The sequence below is a fragment of the Gasterosteus aculeatus genome, chromosome Y (assembly GCF_964276395.1).
Source record: "Gasterosteus aculeatus chromosome Y, fGasAcu3.hap1.1, whole genome shotgun sequence".
In the NCBI taxonomy this organism is placed as follows: domain Eukaryota; kingdom Metazoa; phylum Chordata; class Actinopteri; order Perciformes; family Gasterosteidae; genus Gasterosteus; species Gasterosteus aculeatus.
In genome coordinates this window covers 13,421,583-13,437,958 of record NC_135709.1, presented here as the reverse complement: position 1 = coordinate 13,437,958, position 16,376 = coordinate 13,421,583, and the positions used below count along the sequence as shown (strand labels likewise).

General features: G+C 43.1%; 2 protein-coding genes across 2 annotated transcripts; one reads left to right on the top strand and one right to left on the bottom strand.

The window, feature by feature from the left end:
* Positions 1 to 1,572: 1,572 nt before the first annotated feature.
* LOC144391212 (purine nucleoside phosphorylase-like) lies at positions 1,573 to 11,600 on the bottom strand. The gene is made up of 5 exons (XM_078097792.1): positions 11,408 to 11,600; positions 9,627 to 9,790; positions 4,041 to 4,216; positions 3,759 to 3,949; positions 1,573 to 2,396 (listed from the first exon to the last, which is right to left on the bottom strand). The coding sequence occupies exons 2-5, from the start codon at positions 9,657 to 9,659 to the stop codon at positions 2,200 to 2,202; spliced, it is 597 nt and encodes a 198-aa protein (XP_077953918.1). The 5' UTR covers positions 9,660 to 9,790; positions 11,408 to 11,600; the 3' UTR covers positions 1,573 to 2,199.
* LOC144391213 (uncharacterized) lies at positions 7,513 to 8,858 on the top strand. Its single transcript, XM_078097794.1, has 5 exons — positions 7,513 to 7,893; positions 8,031 to 8,092; positions 8,183 to 8,260; positions 8,356 to 8,441; positions 8,540 to 8,858. The coding sequence occupies exons 1-4, from the start codon at positions 7,639 to 7,641 to the stop codon at positions 8,363 to 8,365; spliced, it is 405 nt and encodes a 134-aa protein (XP_077953920.1). The 5' UTR covers positions 7,513 to 7,638; the 3' UTR covers positions 8,366 to 8,441; positions 8,540 to 8,858.
* Positions 11,601 to 16,376: the final 4,776 nt, after the last annotated feature.

The following is a 16,376-nucleotide window of genomic DNA, read 5'->3' as shown; positions in this document are numbered from 1 at the left end:
GCAGACTTAATTAGAACTCACACATTAATCACATTTCCCACCCTGCCTCCGGCCAGCAGTGATTAGCCCACAACATAAATGTAAATTCTGAGAAGGAAAAAAAACCTTTTTCATTAATGGCTAGGCTGATGTGTAGAGGGTAGTCAAAGCAGCTGGATCTTATTAGAAGAATGATATTTAATAAAAGTAGTCCTATATATTTCTTTAATTTACTCCAAGAGTAATAATAATATTCAGAATGCAGTAATAAGACTGTAATGAGCAGAAGGGCAAGTATCCCTTAAAGCATTTTCCTGCTGTTGGGTAGAAGAAAAAGACAATCAATACTATTTTTCAACTGAATTACAGGTCATAATAGAAACTGTTTCCTGTGGTTCATTTAATTACATGTATATTTCATTGTAGCTAAAACATGTCTATTGTGAAAAGGAAACATTTCACGCTATCAATTGTATCCTTTAAATTGTGTCAAATTTATGTCGGCCAAGACAGTCATGGGTCTATTTGTTCTCACAAACACAACTAGATGAACCAAGTACCATGAGTTTACATAACGTGGCCTCAACAATATTATCCAGTTCAATCTAACAGAGATTCACTTTACTCATGCATTATTCATTATTATTATTATTATTTGGGAATTCCAACCAACCCATTTTGTGTGAAATTGATTTTGTTGTTATAAAAACTGCATCTACTCACTCAGATGGTCTGAGCTCCACAGACACCTGCAGGTTCAAGTGCACTGGTTTAGACCCGGAGCTGCGCTGACATGTGCGGCCCAGGACCACGTGCTTGGCACGACCTTGGCAAATAATTACGCTTCTCTACTCGAACCGAGTTGGCACCGTCATGCATACTGATGCACACGTAGCAGTGCGGCACACTGCAGGCACCCGCGCTAAACGAGTCATAATCACCATCGGGAGAAACGCTGTGCTCACATGGCCATGCACCAGCTCGCGTGCATGGCAGTACACGTAAGCAGCACGTGTGCGTGTTCTTAAGAGCATCAGAGGTTATTTCCTCAGCGGCTCTTTTCACCCTGTAACGATCACTAAACTGGCTCGGCGACAACAGCTGGTTTAACGTTACATGTGGCCCGTCGGCAGCGTGCAGGGACGGCCAATTTACCCCCCACCTCTGGTTCTAGTCTCTCTTATCGACTCGTCTCTACGCCCGCATCCCTCCATGCAAAGCAGGGAAGCCCGCTACTTTACATCTGCACGTTTTATTTGACAACAGCAACATTTTGCATTAAAATAAACTATGTTTACGCCAATACTAACATTGTGGGTTTACTGTTTGTGAATAAACTGAGACCTGGAAAAAAAAAACATTTAAAAAAATGTAGTAATTTTTCCATCAAATAAATGAAAATCTGAAAAAAATGCAACATGGAGTAAAGGGAAATACTGATCATGGATCAGGCATCTTAAAATGGGTCGTCGTGGCGCTGGGAACCACAAGGTTCGAGTCCCGGCTGCCCCATGTCCCATGTCCGGGGAGCAATTGGGGGTTAAACTTATAAAAAAAATGTTTTCTTTTCTTCTTTTCTAAAAATACACATCATTTGATTTCCCCAGCTTTCAAAGTTTATTTTTCAGTTGGTTTTACTGAATAGAAAATGAATGAAAAAGAATGAAAAAAGAATGTTTTTTAGATTTCTTCAACTTTGAGACAAATTAATCTTATTACATTCTTGACTATAGAAGTAAAATGAAATTAAAATGGATGTTAAGAGCAGAGCAGCAACTCACATTTCCCCATTTAATAGTAGGATTTTCAAACTCTATTATTTTTCAGGATGTCACAATGCTACACGAAAAATTATATTGTAGATATTACACCTCTGAGAAATAATTTGAGCAAACTGCCTCCATCAAAGTGATTCATAAGGACTGGATCCCGGGTTGTGAACATCTTGTGGAGCACTGAAGAGCAAACTACACACATTTAATATTTCCAACATTATTCCAATACCGTAGACTTTTCTAGCTATCACATCCTCATATCATATTGACATTCTAAATATTTGTTTGCTTCGCTCCATACCTCAAACCAAGATACAAAATTGCAATACAAAAATGCGTGACAACTTAGCCACACATACTTGACCTGTTCCCCTCCCTTTGTTCACCGCTAACGACTATTGCAGGACTGGAAATGTGTTTTGTCTGCACATATCAGATGAAGGTGCTAGATGTTGGCGATGAGCTGGCTGACGAGCCTCTCCTGGTCCTGCGTTCTTCGCTGGGTGGTCCTCAGCACCTCCTCGTGGTTGGCCTTCTCAGCGCTGTCGTAGTCTGTCACGACCTTGTTGGTGACAAGGGACAGACCCAAGACACGCAAGCCGCAGTGACGAGCCACCACCACCTCTGGAACTGTGCTCATGCCTAGATAGAGGGGAGAAGTGGGTCTTATGAGCGTGATAATTATCATATAATATTCAGAAATTATGTGGTTTAGCATTGTATTTTCACAAAAACGATGAGACTTGTACGACAACCTTCCCAAGCACGTTGCATCGATGTTGCAGGAAACTGCTGTAAACCGATAAAACACCTGCACATCTAAGATGCGCTTCTTTGTAGTCTATATTCAGAGAAAATATAGTTTCACAGAGGTCAAGGGAAAGTGTTTAGGAAAAGATGTTAGGGGGTAATTCTTTGGACACTTCTTGTCCCTCATTCGGCCTGCTTACCTGCGGCTTACCGGGTCTTACTTTCTTTGTTAGTCAGTGACTATTTACACCCCATCAGTTCCTCTTTCTTTCGTCTTTGTTTGTCTATTAACACTGAAACTGACAGCCTCTGCATTTTGCGTCCTTCCTGTCTGTCCTCCTCCAGGCAAGGTGAAATATAGTTCAAACTTGTTATTTGATTAATTTTAGGGCTGTTTTTAGGCAGCTACCTTAGCCTGGCGGTGCGTAAAAAGGGGTCCGTTTGCCACTCACCCCCCCCTTCTATTTGACACATGGAGGAATTCCTCTCCTCCGCTGTACGTCGCGCCTATGTTAGTTTTACTTCCAATGCAAAAACATCTCTCCATCTTAAGGTACCGTCGAGGTCTCTTGTGTCTGACTGACTGCAGCTAACGGTCAACTTTACTTCCGGTACACTGGAACACCGGAAGTAAACAAAGTTGCGTTAAAATATTTTTGTCCCGGCCACATCAACGGCATAGATTAAAGCCCTAATTCATTTAGATCAAATAAACTAAAACATGATTTGCATTTGAACCCTATCTTGAAGAAATAGCAAAGCAATGAACTAAAAAGTGCAAATACAAGTCAGACTTGCAGTGGGCTATACTGTACAAATAAGACCCATATTAGCTATTGGTCCATATTGGTCTAGGAAAATATGGGAAGCTCTAGATGGAATTGACGAGGTTCTGGATGTTTATCTATAAAACAAAGCCTATTGAGAAAGCTGCTGACACATTTCAGATAACTCTTATGGTGGGGGGGCTGCCAGTTTACAATATGAGATCATGAAAAGAAATAACATCTGCGGAACAGATGAAGCTCTACTCTGCACTGCCCAACAAATTTTGGCAGGTCGGCGTCGCCAAATCTCACTACTTACGTTGAACGCTGAACAATTCAAATGTTGTTTTTATTTGTTCAGGTCGTTCCATCTGTTCCAATCCAAAACTATGAATTCCAATCTGTTTAAATATCCCAGAGCTGTTCCAGATACACTTTCGAGACACATCAGTTTCGCTTTCAGTGGGGACGAGAGAGCCTTACTAACCCACACAGTCAGCGCCCAGCATGTGCAGGAGTTTGCACTCTGCAATGGTCTCGTATGACAGTCCAGCCAGCCTGCAGTAAACGCCTTCCTGCAGGAAGCCGCCGCAGCCCTGCTCCTCTGCTGTCTGCCTGGCCACAGACCTCAGATCACGGTCATATGCGTCCGACATACAGGGGAAGCGCTCTCCAAACCTGGAGACACGTTAAACAGCAATGAAATGGGGGGATGTGGCCGATGCACGAGCTTGACTATCGTAGTCGTGCCTCGTTGTTAGTAGCGTACCTGATGTCGTTGGGTCCACACAGCGGGTTCTGCCCCGCGAAGCCCGGCATGTTGATGTGATCCTTAATGATCATGATGTCCCCCACGTTGTAGCTGCCATTAAGTTCTTCCGCAGCATTTGTCACGATCACAGTCTCTACGCCCAGGAGGTAGAAGACTCGCACCGGGTACGTCACCTGGAGGGACAAATGCGCTGCGCTTCAGACACAGAAGGCGTTGTTCTGGTTGTCGCTTGGTCAGTGTTTTGGTTTGTTTAGAAAAAGATATAAAATAACTTAATTCTTGTGTCACTCTGCTAGTGTTGCTTGTACAAACTGATTCTAAGTAAGAAAGTACATTGGTAATATTGTCAAATGTACCTTAGTTGGATAGCAACACTTTTTTTTAACACAAGTTCAACTCATTTGGTGATTCAACCGGAGGAATTCCATTGGTTGTATCTCTGTCTAAAGTCCCCACTGAGCACTGGAGCGTCATAATGCATCTGACTTTCTATTACTGTGTAGCCCTGTGGGAAAATTGTGTGGGGTCTGAGATGATGGTGTTTTGTGGATGTTTACCCTTGTGACGTAACTAATGTATCCTGTTTGTTTAAAAAATTGTATTGGTGGAGAGGTACGATAGCTAAAAAAAAAACAGGAGGGGAAGTGACGTTGGGGAGAGGTTCCGGGGGAGGAAAGGGAGACGCGGGACGTGAGAACAAAGAGGAAGTTTGGGGAAAAGAGCGAGAAAGGACGAGTTCGACGGAGCGGAGTAAAGAGGGGATAGAGAGAGAGAGTCCACGATCGGTCCCTGGACGAGGATAACTAATCCCAGCGGTGGACCGCGGGGACGACACCCCGAGTCCCGCCTCGCAAACCCCGCCAGCGAGTAGCCAACCCGGCGACTCCGTCCGTATCTGTTCCCGGACTTGGATCACACAACCCCGCGAGAAAAGACGCGGGACGACGGCCCCACGCCCACCTCGCCAACACCGTGAGGACAGTCAGGACCTCTAGCAGCGTTACCGCTGCAGCAGCAGCAGGTAACTCCAGCTCTGCAGACACCTCAGGCCTCGCCAGCACCAAACTCAACATCACAGTAACAATTGCCAAGTTAATCTGTAAAGACATGCGACCCTACAATGTGGTTGAAAATCCGGGGTTCTGTGAATTGATCCAAACAATGTGTAATTATTGTGTAATGTTTACATTGAAAATGCCACTTGATTCAAATAAAAGGTTAGTACATTTGCTATTTGTGGTGGAAATTTGTGGATTCAGCCCTTGTGAGAAATCAAAAGTATCTTAAACTTGCTTTGTGATAAAGTATTTATTACTAACTAGAATATCGAAAAATGATAAAGAATACAGAAATCATCAGCACAAGCCATAAGCACAGACAGAAGTCAGACTACAATTCAGCTGAAAAGGAACAGATGTTCCTTCCCCCAAAAGGAGCAGGAAGATCTGACAAAGTTGAAGAGGAGAACAGGAGCTTATATACTCTTCAGGGAGGGTTGTGCTGCCTCAGCACAGGAGAGCCCACCCCTCAAAGAGGAGTGTTAGGGAAAAGTACCAGACAACGTAGGTGTTGTGTCGCGGACTCGACAAACACGACAAAAGGATTGGACATGAGACTCGGTAGAAAAGTAATGCGTGTACTTTTAATGGACGTTGCGTGACACAAAACAAATACCCTGCATCCAGTCCAGGGTATTTCCCTTTTTATATGGATGCCCCGTAGGGACAAACTTAAGATCAACACACAACAGTAGGGGTGACCCCGTGACCCTCCCTTAAGGGACCCGGTCAATCAACAACATCTAATAGGTCAGTCGGGGCACGTATGGTTCTATCTGTGTCTTATCTCACCCTGGACTGCCTTAAGTCACCGGTGCACATCAAAGGTCACATTCCTGAGAGCCTCACCCCACGCAGGCTCAACAATTTTCCCCCAACACCATTAATTGTTGTCTGCTTGTTTATAATATCCAATATATTATAATTTATTTAATTAAATATAATTCATTTAAACCTGATTTCCTTACAAGAAATAACAGGAAACTTTTCCTGCACTGTCCAGTAAAGTTACTGAATCGATTTCAAGTCACTGAATTGAATCGAATTGAATCGTTCTAAATGAACCGAGATCGTCCATGAATCGAATTGGCAACCATGAATCGCGACTCGAATCGAATCGTTAAAATGAATCGTTACACCCCTAGTTGGAATACATATAAAAATTGCTTCATCGACTCCTAATTCACTGCATGAAAAGTGGGATTTTCGGCAGTATGCGGCACTGTAAATTGTCGTGGAATTTCAGGTTTGCGGCCGAAAACTGCCGTAAATTGTCAGAAATTGATGTGGGCCTCCCTTGGGAGTTGTCCCCCCATGACCCCCCTCCTCCTAATTCTAGGGGAGGCTTTGACATGTAAATGAAAATGCTGTGAGCTATACAAACGCAAATCAGGGTCGCAGAGGGAGTTTTAGCCCAGGTGACATTTTTTTAAAAGGTAAGAAAATCTCTGGTACAAATAGATCAGGCTCAGTAGCCTAATTATAGACTCTTACATTTGAGCTTGAATTGATTTATTTAATTCAAATATCCTAGATTACTGTGTACGCCATTAGCAATGGCAAATGTTATGTAAAAAAGATACACAAAATAACTTCTTTAAAAAAGGAGTTTTAATCAAGGTAAAATGAGCATTCCATGCAAACAACATTTGAATCAGCATGAGGAGTCTGCAGAGATCACAGTCTCCTAGAGCTCAACTACAGTGCATAGTGGCAGGACTTCAGTGACCTTTTCTTTGGTCTTACTTAAATGCACAGAGGATGTATTAACCACACATCTTCTAGCAATGCGCTCAACTGGCAGAAATGATGCTGGGTATGACGTGTCTGTTCCCTGCAAGCCCCAAACTTCTATTGGCTTTCCATAAAAATGTCTGCCCGGGTGGAGATGAAGCCAGGAAACTTATGCAAGAACATGTTTAAATGCCGTACCCTTTGACACAACATTAACAACTATAAACTGCTTTATAATGGCTGGTCGCAGTTCTGCTAGAGGGTCAAGGACGGGTTCCTCAAAACTGTTAGTGTTTCCACACCACTTAGCATAAATATACGCTGACCTTTCTGCTCTGCATCTATCGATTGAGTAAGTTACATTCATATATGTTACCCGTTTACATGTCATGGCAAAACATTCAACCTCAGTGACACAAGGGTACATCTGATGATACATTGTCAACATTGCATGTCTGTCAGACTCTAGAGTGTCTGGTGGAATGGAGAAAGAGGCACCACTGTACAGTTTTCAAGGGAAAGTCGTTCTGCTGACACCAAAACACGGCTTTACATAAAGCATATCAGCTGTTTCAAAGTCCCAACCATTTGTCTTCCTAAAATACTGGTCCTTCCGTATAACAATAACCTCGTATGTGATTGGAGGACCCTTAGACTCCTCGTCCAATCACGTGTGAGGTCATAGGCATGACTCAGACAGCAGTACTTGCAAGACGAGCATACAAACAGACACGTGTGTGTTACTATATTCAGAAGAACTGTATCTCCAGTTCCTTTGTTTGGTTTTTGCTGCTTCGTGAATAATGGCTGGACGACGTCTCACGTTCAACTCGCCTTCAACTCCTCTCCGCGGTCACCAACTATCGGCCAGTCCGCAGACAGACGAGAAGAAGCTGCTGATGCTCTCAGTGGATCGTCTCGTCAACTCCAACAACAAACTGCCGATATCAACGAGCGGTTCGCTCCACTGGAGCGTTCGGGACTCTGCGGGTTTCTGTCCACGGAGGAGAGGAACCGACTCAAAGAAGAGGAGACGGGCGCACGATCCCACGATAGCGGTAAGAATACGTTCGATGACTGCAAGCTAAGCTAAGAGTAGCGTAGCCTCAAGCTAAGCTAAGAGTAGCCTAGTAGCCTTACAAGTGAGCAGAAACAGCTTTATTAAAGTGTATTTTCTTTGCCGTGTCGTTTACAGGAAGCGCTGCGCCGTCTTCACAACTCCGAGACGAATTACAGGCGCTACGAACCAGAGCAAGGGTCAGATTTAAAGAATATGCTTTAATTCTGCGCTGTAATGGAATATATACGTATAGATACCGATCATAACTGTACATTTTGTTTTCACAGACTAATCTCACCTCATAATGAGGCGGTGACCTCGTATTTGCTCCGGGAAAAGTCCAGATTTAGACGACGTCATTGTGTGTAAGTGACACTGTTTCTCCTTTCTTGTTAAATGTTACTGTGACTTGCGTTTGATTTTTTTGTATTCATACCACACTCATTTAATTGTTTTCCAGCCGCCTGTGAGACGTATTGTGAGACGGGACGCAGGAGCTTCAGGTTTTCCCAGCCGGAACACTCATTGCGGGCGAGAAGAAAGAGGGTAAGAGTTTATTTTGCTGAATTTTCAGGTGCAGTGATCGATGTGTTGTGTCCGTACGCATCGCATCGTAAAGTACTGATTCATTGTTGTTTTTACAGCTGCTGGAATCGAGACAAAGTGTGCTGGCTGATGACGAGGTGGAACTCTGGAAATCTGCCACCGTAGAGCTCACGTCGGTGGATCGTACGGTCCCAGTTAGAGTCAACTCAGAAATGCAGAGCCTCACACGAGGCGCCTGCACAACAGACCTGCCTCGGAAAACACGGCGCCAGTGACGGTCAACGACCCCGAGGAGGCAAACGGACAGTTTACTGAGCTGTAGTTTTTTAAACCGCCGTTACCCAAGTGTGGGCAGATCCTCACTTTGTATGTAGTTGTTGTTTGTGTGTTGTTAATAAAGCTCTTTCTTTGCATAAACATGTGGCAAATGTTCATTTTCTCTATAAATTCATTGATGTCCTGGTTGGTATCCTAATAATAGTGTAGTAGCCTACATAGGATAACCATGAAATGAATATACAGCATAATATGAATATATAAATATATATAAATAAAATGAGGTGGGTGACCAATAGCGACAGATCTGCCAACCAATCACGAATGATTGAAAGTTGTGGTTTCATCCAATCATGAACAAGGAAACTCAAGCCTGGTCTGCCCAGGTGTGGTTTTGCTGCCAATCACGAGTGATTTTATTTGTTAGTAAGTTGTGGTTTCATCCAATAAGGAGTAAGGATATTCAAGCCCGCTCGGCTCGGCCACCTGCGGTTTCGCTGCATTCATATGCTAATTAGGGCCATTCGCACCTCCGCCAGCTCTCCACATACGTCATTTTTACTGTGAGGAGACTTACCTAAGCGTCTCGCTATTGCAACATCACGCAGTCCGTGGTACGTCTATGGACTTTTAATCTTGTTTTTTTTAAATACAATTGTGATAATTCTGGTTGTTCACAGCTCGTCTCGCACATAAAAACAGCGTACCGTGTGTATGTCGTAACCCTCATAGAAGTGGAATCTGCCCTGCATGCAGACGCAGTCACGGTCCTGCAGGCTCCCGAATACTGCCCGGCATGGCCCGGCACTGCACAGCACACATTCCGTATGAACAGCTGCTAGCATGCTGGTGAAAAGTTACCAATAGCATGAGTATAAGATAATATGCAAACTGTCAGGGAGAACTTACCAGTGCTGGTGGGAAAACGTGGTATATCCTCATAAGTGAACACGGCCTTGTCACGCAAGAGGTCAGCCAGTCCGCCCAGGCCTGAGCCACAGATGATGGCTATTTTAGGACGCTGCTTTGTGTGGGCCAGCAGCCAGTCTGCTGTCTCCTTGTACTCTTCATAACTGGAGACAGCGGGAAGAATAAGGATTTGTGTTCAATCTTACCAAACCATAAATCATGACTACTTAACATTATTTCCATTTTAGGACACTGTCTTTAGAGAGTGAATAGGAACATGAACTAAATTACAGCTAATTTAGGGCGCAATATAGCGGTGTCTCCTCTATAGGTGGGATAATGTGAAATAAAAGTATGCCGCTAAAATATCGTCTAGAAAACAGCAAGGGGATTAACATATTATCATATCATTATCATTATCATTAGCATAAGTACTGCAATAAATATTCAGTATATTTTTTGTGGAAGAAATCAAATGCACATACTGTACACAAGACACTAAAATGTGCTTTCTTATGATAAGAATTTTAACGTGCTGCAAAAACACACTGGTCCACACCTAGATGAATGCCTTCCATGGCTTAGGCAGGGCCTAAGCCATGTGCCGGTGCCTTGAATAGATACTGATTGGTTTTTTTCTAACCACCAACAACTTAAAAACTGCTGACAAGAAAAGGAGTTTAATTCAGCATACTGTGCATTTTGGGTGGATATTTTAAATGTCATAAGGGTTAACAACTCCTATAGCTACTATCCCTGTTGATAACAGGAGGGGAAGAGACTTGACATTTAAAGTGCACGGGAAGGAGGATTGTGTAAGAATAAATACAACATTGAACAACCTACATTTACACCTTTTTTTGCCATGCACCAGCCATATTATTTATTAGGGAATCCTCTTCCATCGGAAAAGCCTTGAGGTCCCACATTATCTAGAGTCTCAAACAGTCTTCCTGCATTGAAATCGGTTCAATTGGTTGAAAGGCTGTAATGTTGTCAATGATCTCTGTATGCCTCGAGGTCTGTTAATAAAACCGCATTACACTTAAACTTTGGACGCTTTGACACCAGACAAATTTGCAGGAGAGCTTCATAATCTTCCAACATTGTCACCGTGTTCCAAAACACGTGGAAGAAGTTAATGCACTACTGAACTACTGCTTGAGATCATTTTTGTTTGTTTTTTCAAAAGCTATTTAGACGTGTATATTTTTGGCTGGTGGGACTTATAAGGAGTTATTATATAGAATAGTCAGCCACATCACACAGGCCTTTGCGTTTAACTAGAAGCAGGAGTGGACCTGGGGCTCGCGCGCGCGGGATCAGCTGCACGCAGAGCTCTCCGTGGTGCTGCGTGAACTTCCTGTCCGGGCGCCTGAGCAGAGAGCGGGACGGGACGGGCCCCAGGCTCCTTGGCAGACGCAATTTCCTCTCGGTTTAACAAGCCTGAGCGGTTGCAGAGCCACGGCGTTTAAAGTAGAGACACAAGTCTGGCCTGTTAAACGAGGGGGGGGGGGGGTTGTTACATTCTTTCAAGAACATAGGCGTCATCTTGGCAGGGAAGCCCTTATAGTGGGCTACAAGTCCTCGGAATGAAGCTCTAATGTTACTCTAGCTCCGGCTAACATCAGCAGAAAACCCCATAGAAAAATGCGTTTCAGATAATGAGACCGGCCTTATTCTTTCAACACGACTGGATAGCCTTTAATGTAAGTAAGCTACGGGGTCGCCATGGCGACATTACGCTGCGGTCCACCAACGGCCAGCCTCCTGTGTCTTACCTGCACTGACTGGTGGAGGATGCCGCTTCCATATCTGATGACGGTTGGGACCGATTTAGCGATAAGACGCGGTTGGTGTCGTGTGTGGCAGAGGCAGCCCGTGCTGAGTTCAGGGTGGTGGAGCAGGAGCGGCTGATGGAGACACTGCTGCGGATGACGGAGAGTGGCGCACAGTGTGCTGCGCGCTGACGTCACTGCGTCCAACGATAAAGGGGCTGGGCCTAAGCCATGTGCCGGTGCCTTTCCACAAAACTAATTTTGAGTCACTGAGTTTGGTTAAATTCTTCAAACCAATGCATGACATGTGCCTGGACTGGAACACGTTGTAAGCTATAAGAAAATCAGCCCCCTCTCATGCATAAAAAACCCACATGCTCGCACAACAGGCTGCACAACCATTCAAATGCCGACTCATGAGTTCGCAGGAAACAACAGTGACAAACACAAAAGCTGAGTACAAGAGCTGTTAAACGACTGTGAACCTTTACGTCTAGATAAACATTATCCAATATGTTATAATGAAACATCACATACAATATGTAAATGTTTAAGACTTTATTAGATGTTGTAATCATTTTGCAAAAAAAGACGTTCAGATTGAGGCGCGAGTGAAAGGTATTCATAACTGAGGGTTCAAAGATTAGTAACCTCACTAAGATATCGGTCCAAAATATGTCATGAACATAGTCAGTCAAGGGGAATAAATGCATGGAGATTTGTAGATCCATTAAAAAATATCCTGCTGTGTCAGCATGGTTGTTCAAATCCCTGTTAGGTCACTCTTGTCCTTATAATGACCCTGTTCCATGTGTGTGTGTGTGCAAGAGAGGGTCCCTGACTGACAAGGGTTTTTGACAGAATGAAGTTATCTCATGTGAATTATAGATATTATTATTATTATTATTTCCACATGTTCAACTTGTATGAAACAGGCTACATTTCGTTCAAACTGTGCTTTTAAAAAGTTAAATTCCACACGTTAAGTATTAACAGTAACATAGCTTATGATTGTTTTTAAGTAAACCTCAGAAATTGTATGTATACTTGCTTGTCTAGGTGATGTTTTTTCATCCGTTCTAGTGTTTATTTTAGGGAGTATTGTATTTTGTATTTAGTTGCATATCTAATTCTCTCATTAAGATCTCACAATTGAAATACGATCTTCATAAAAAATATGTGCTGTTAAAAATGTACTGCTACAGAGGCCTATATAAATAAAACGTAAGACGATAAGTAAATAAGACGAAAGAGACTGTTGTATGATCTTTCATTATGGGAGGCAGCTTAGGTACACGATATATGCACACGAGAGAATTCTGCTAGAACGCAGGGGTCAGCGCTGTAGCAATGTCAAATCCTAGAGCGTTTTGAGCCCTTTATGAACCATTAATAGATTATTATTAGATTACTACTAGAAGATTACTATCAAAGGCTGTAATTAAAGGTTTGGTTGATTTTCAGATTTCAAATTGGGCATTCTTGAGTTTGGGAACCGTTGTAACAGTTCGGGCGTGTTGTTAGGCCCGACGCGCAGCGCTGTTCACATTGACCCGAGCGTTCCATGTCACTGCGCACTCAAAGTAACAGGTTCGATTTTGTGTGACCATTAGTTGACATTTCAGTTTCTAGCTCGGTGGCAATCGCCGAAAAAAGACCGTACATCGCACAAATGATCGGTTTGATCGGTCTCGGGCAATGTCAGCTTTTGCAACCGTACAATTAAGGTGGACGTCATGAGCGATGTGGATGAATGAGACGGTGCGAGATCTTGCAAGGAGACCCAATGCTGTTTAAATGCACGTACGGGGACTGTTTAGGCTACTGAAATGCGATACACAACGTTTAGTGGCTAATACTATTTTGTGCTGAAAGGTAGCTATTTGCTTACTATTTATAATTTCGCTGCCAACATTTTTATCTGCTCCACTGCGGTTCGGGCCTAACAACACCCCCGAACATTATCGGACGATAAAGTACACCCTCTCGTACCTTATTGCTTAATTCAAGGTTAGTCGTAGCTAACTTTTAATCACTTGACAAACCAATATTTACTCAAGCAACGGTGTTGTCTCCAGATAACAGAGTGTATAACAAATACACACCTAACTGGCAGCCATTGAAAAATCCATATACCATAACCCCCTCTGCTACATTATTCATTTAGATTTTGAGCTCACGTCCTCTGACCTAACCTTGTACTTGGCTAAGCGCAGTTATTGTCTCTCTTTCTGGTGCAATGATGAGGAGGTGCCAGATGATGGTATGGAAAACGATAAAGACGTTGTGGTCTACGCAGGAGTGCCTGGCTTACACCAACGACATGCACCAGCTTCACATCATGGAACTGCTTGAGATGAGCGAGACTAAGTCCTATTATATATTAAATTATACTTCCATAAAAACAATTCTTTGAGAAACTTTGCTGGAAGTCTCAAATATGTGTGTTATTGTTAAATGCACTGATTTATGTATATACCAATATTGTAACTGGAAGCAGCCGACTTTACAATGAGCTTACAATGCAATATTGGGTTAAATCCCTGATTCATATGTATTATTAACCGTAGGGTCTTTAGAAATAGCTGTGAAAAGCTCCAATAAGTTAGCAGTCTGTCATACATAAAACCTGAATCTGAATCTATTATTTAGTAAGTTGCTTTGAATAAAAGTGTCAATGTTTAGCAGGCAGGTAAAGGGACCTAACCAGAGTTTCTGTTGAATGTAATGGAACAAAGATAGAAGAGAAGTGCTGCTCATTTGGATTTGAACTAGAACAGTGTATGAAAAGTGAATGTCACAGCCAAAAGACGATAAGGCTCAGAACAAACTTATGACCCCAAAACCACAGCTTACTAATAGTAAACCTTCTACAAATGTGTAATGTTGATATTTATAGTGTATTAAAGTATTTTAATGGACTTTTTTTGAACATCTGAAGCATTTGTATCTTAACAATTTGTCAAATAAAATATGATTTCATATGGGTTTAACTAATATGTAAAATAATAGATATATCGTCTGTGCTTTATGTGCAGGGGGGTGAGACTGAAAACATTTCAAACTCCTCCTTATATCATCCTAAATCCTCTGCATAAAGAGCATGTGCTATTCGCTAAGGTCACTAACAATGTACCAAAGCTGCTTCCCTTTAGTTAGCGGACACTAATTGATGGGCAAAGGGCAGCCAATGTGACACAGTCAGAATTTAACGCAAGGGCCTGTTGCAAATTTCCATCAAATGTTTATGAAATACCTATAAAATGACTAAATGCCCACTCATCAAAATTAGGAGGAGGCATTTCTGTATCTCAATCTCCTCACTTTTGTTTTTTTGTTGACTTGTCCAATATGCAAATGTGAATGTGAATAACCCCCACTGTGGGCCACTGCGGGTGATGAGCGTGAGCAGTGACTCTTTCAGGTCATCTTGAATGCCACAAAATTGCACACATTAATATACACTAGAGCAGCGATTCCCAAAGTGTGGGCGGTACTGCAGGTGGGCCGCGAGAGGTCATTTACAATAAATAAAAAGTTTTTAATTTTCAATTTTGAAAGGTTTGAAATTAATATAAAATGATGTACGTTAGTTAAGTGAAACATTAATTGATGCACAAACAATTTAAACGAACAGATTGGTTAATCGGTTGATCCATACTGGTTGTACATGGCGCTCAAGGTGCTCTGCCAAACATGCCAAAGCTCGTCTACGACGGCGAGATGCTGAGCAGCGCTCAAGCACGTGGGATATGGAGCTTGTTTCAGGGCGCGTCAGAGAAACAAAGCTGTCGTTCTCGCCGAGCACTTAAGATTAAAGAGCGAGAGACGGTGCCCTTTTCTTTACAGTAGCTGAACCATCTCAACGGGGAAAATAAGTTATTCTAAAAGGAGCCGAAGATTTAAGGCGTGGATGGCGAGGGGGGCGGCGGGAGCGGACGCACCTCGCAGCATCAATCGGACCCTGAAAGCACCGTCTCCACCTCCCCACACCCCTCCATCCACCCCCAGAGAAAACTCCTTCGATCGCAAGCAGAGATTCTCCTCGCGAGCGAGGAAGTTCACGTCTCGCAAGCGAGCAAATACCACGCGGAGACGGACTTTTGCTCCCTCGAGACGGACTTTTGCTGGCGGATGTTTGATTTACGCGCGCGCATCAACCTGATTTGCGCTCTCAAATTTTGACAGTGATTTGCGCTGATGCAGTATCTTATGCGCCTTATTGTGCAGAAAACACGGCACATGAGCTCCGGAGAAAATGGTATACAAAACATACATTGTCGGTTAATACATTTTAATCGGTTAAGGTCATTATTAAGGTCATTTAATCATCCCTAGTTTATGTTTTGATCAGAGTTGTGGATTTGGGTGGGCCGCAAACGATTTTCAGATTTCAAAGTGGGCCGAGGCATTCTTGAGTTTGGGAACCGCTGTCAACATAAACGCGTTCATTTATGCGATTACTGTGGCCGCGATTAATGCAAAGAAATATTTTTACGTAGTTACTGTTTACTTGCGGTTTAGTTCTGGGACCGGAAATTGATGGCCGCTAGCTGCAGTCAGTTACATCAAGATGGTGAGAGCTTTTTGCATCGGATGTAAAATAAACACAGGCGAAACGTACAGCGGAGAACTGAGCAGAGGAATTACTCCAACAGAAGGGGGGTGAGTGACAAACGCACCACTTAAAGCACCGCTATGCTGAGCTAGGTGCTATGCTACTTCCGTCTCAACATCTAACATTACCCTGCGCGGCACACAATCTGTAGAGGACCACCACTGTGCACCTCAAAGACCGTGGTTTGAAAACGTCATGGCTAAATGTTGGCACTTCAAACACAGCGGTTAAATGATAGAGAGTTGAAAGCAAAGTGCACGAGGACAGTAGGAAGAGTTGCTAGTTCCACATGTTCCACCTAGTGGAATTCTGCCTCCAAGATGATCAGAGGTGTGTAGTTTTGTGTTATAAATA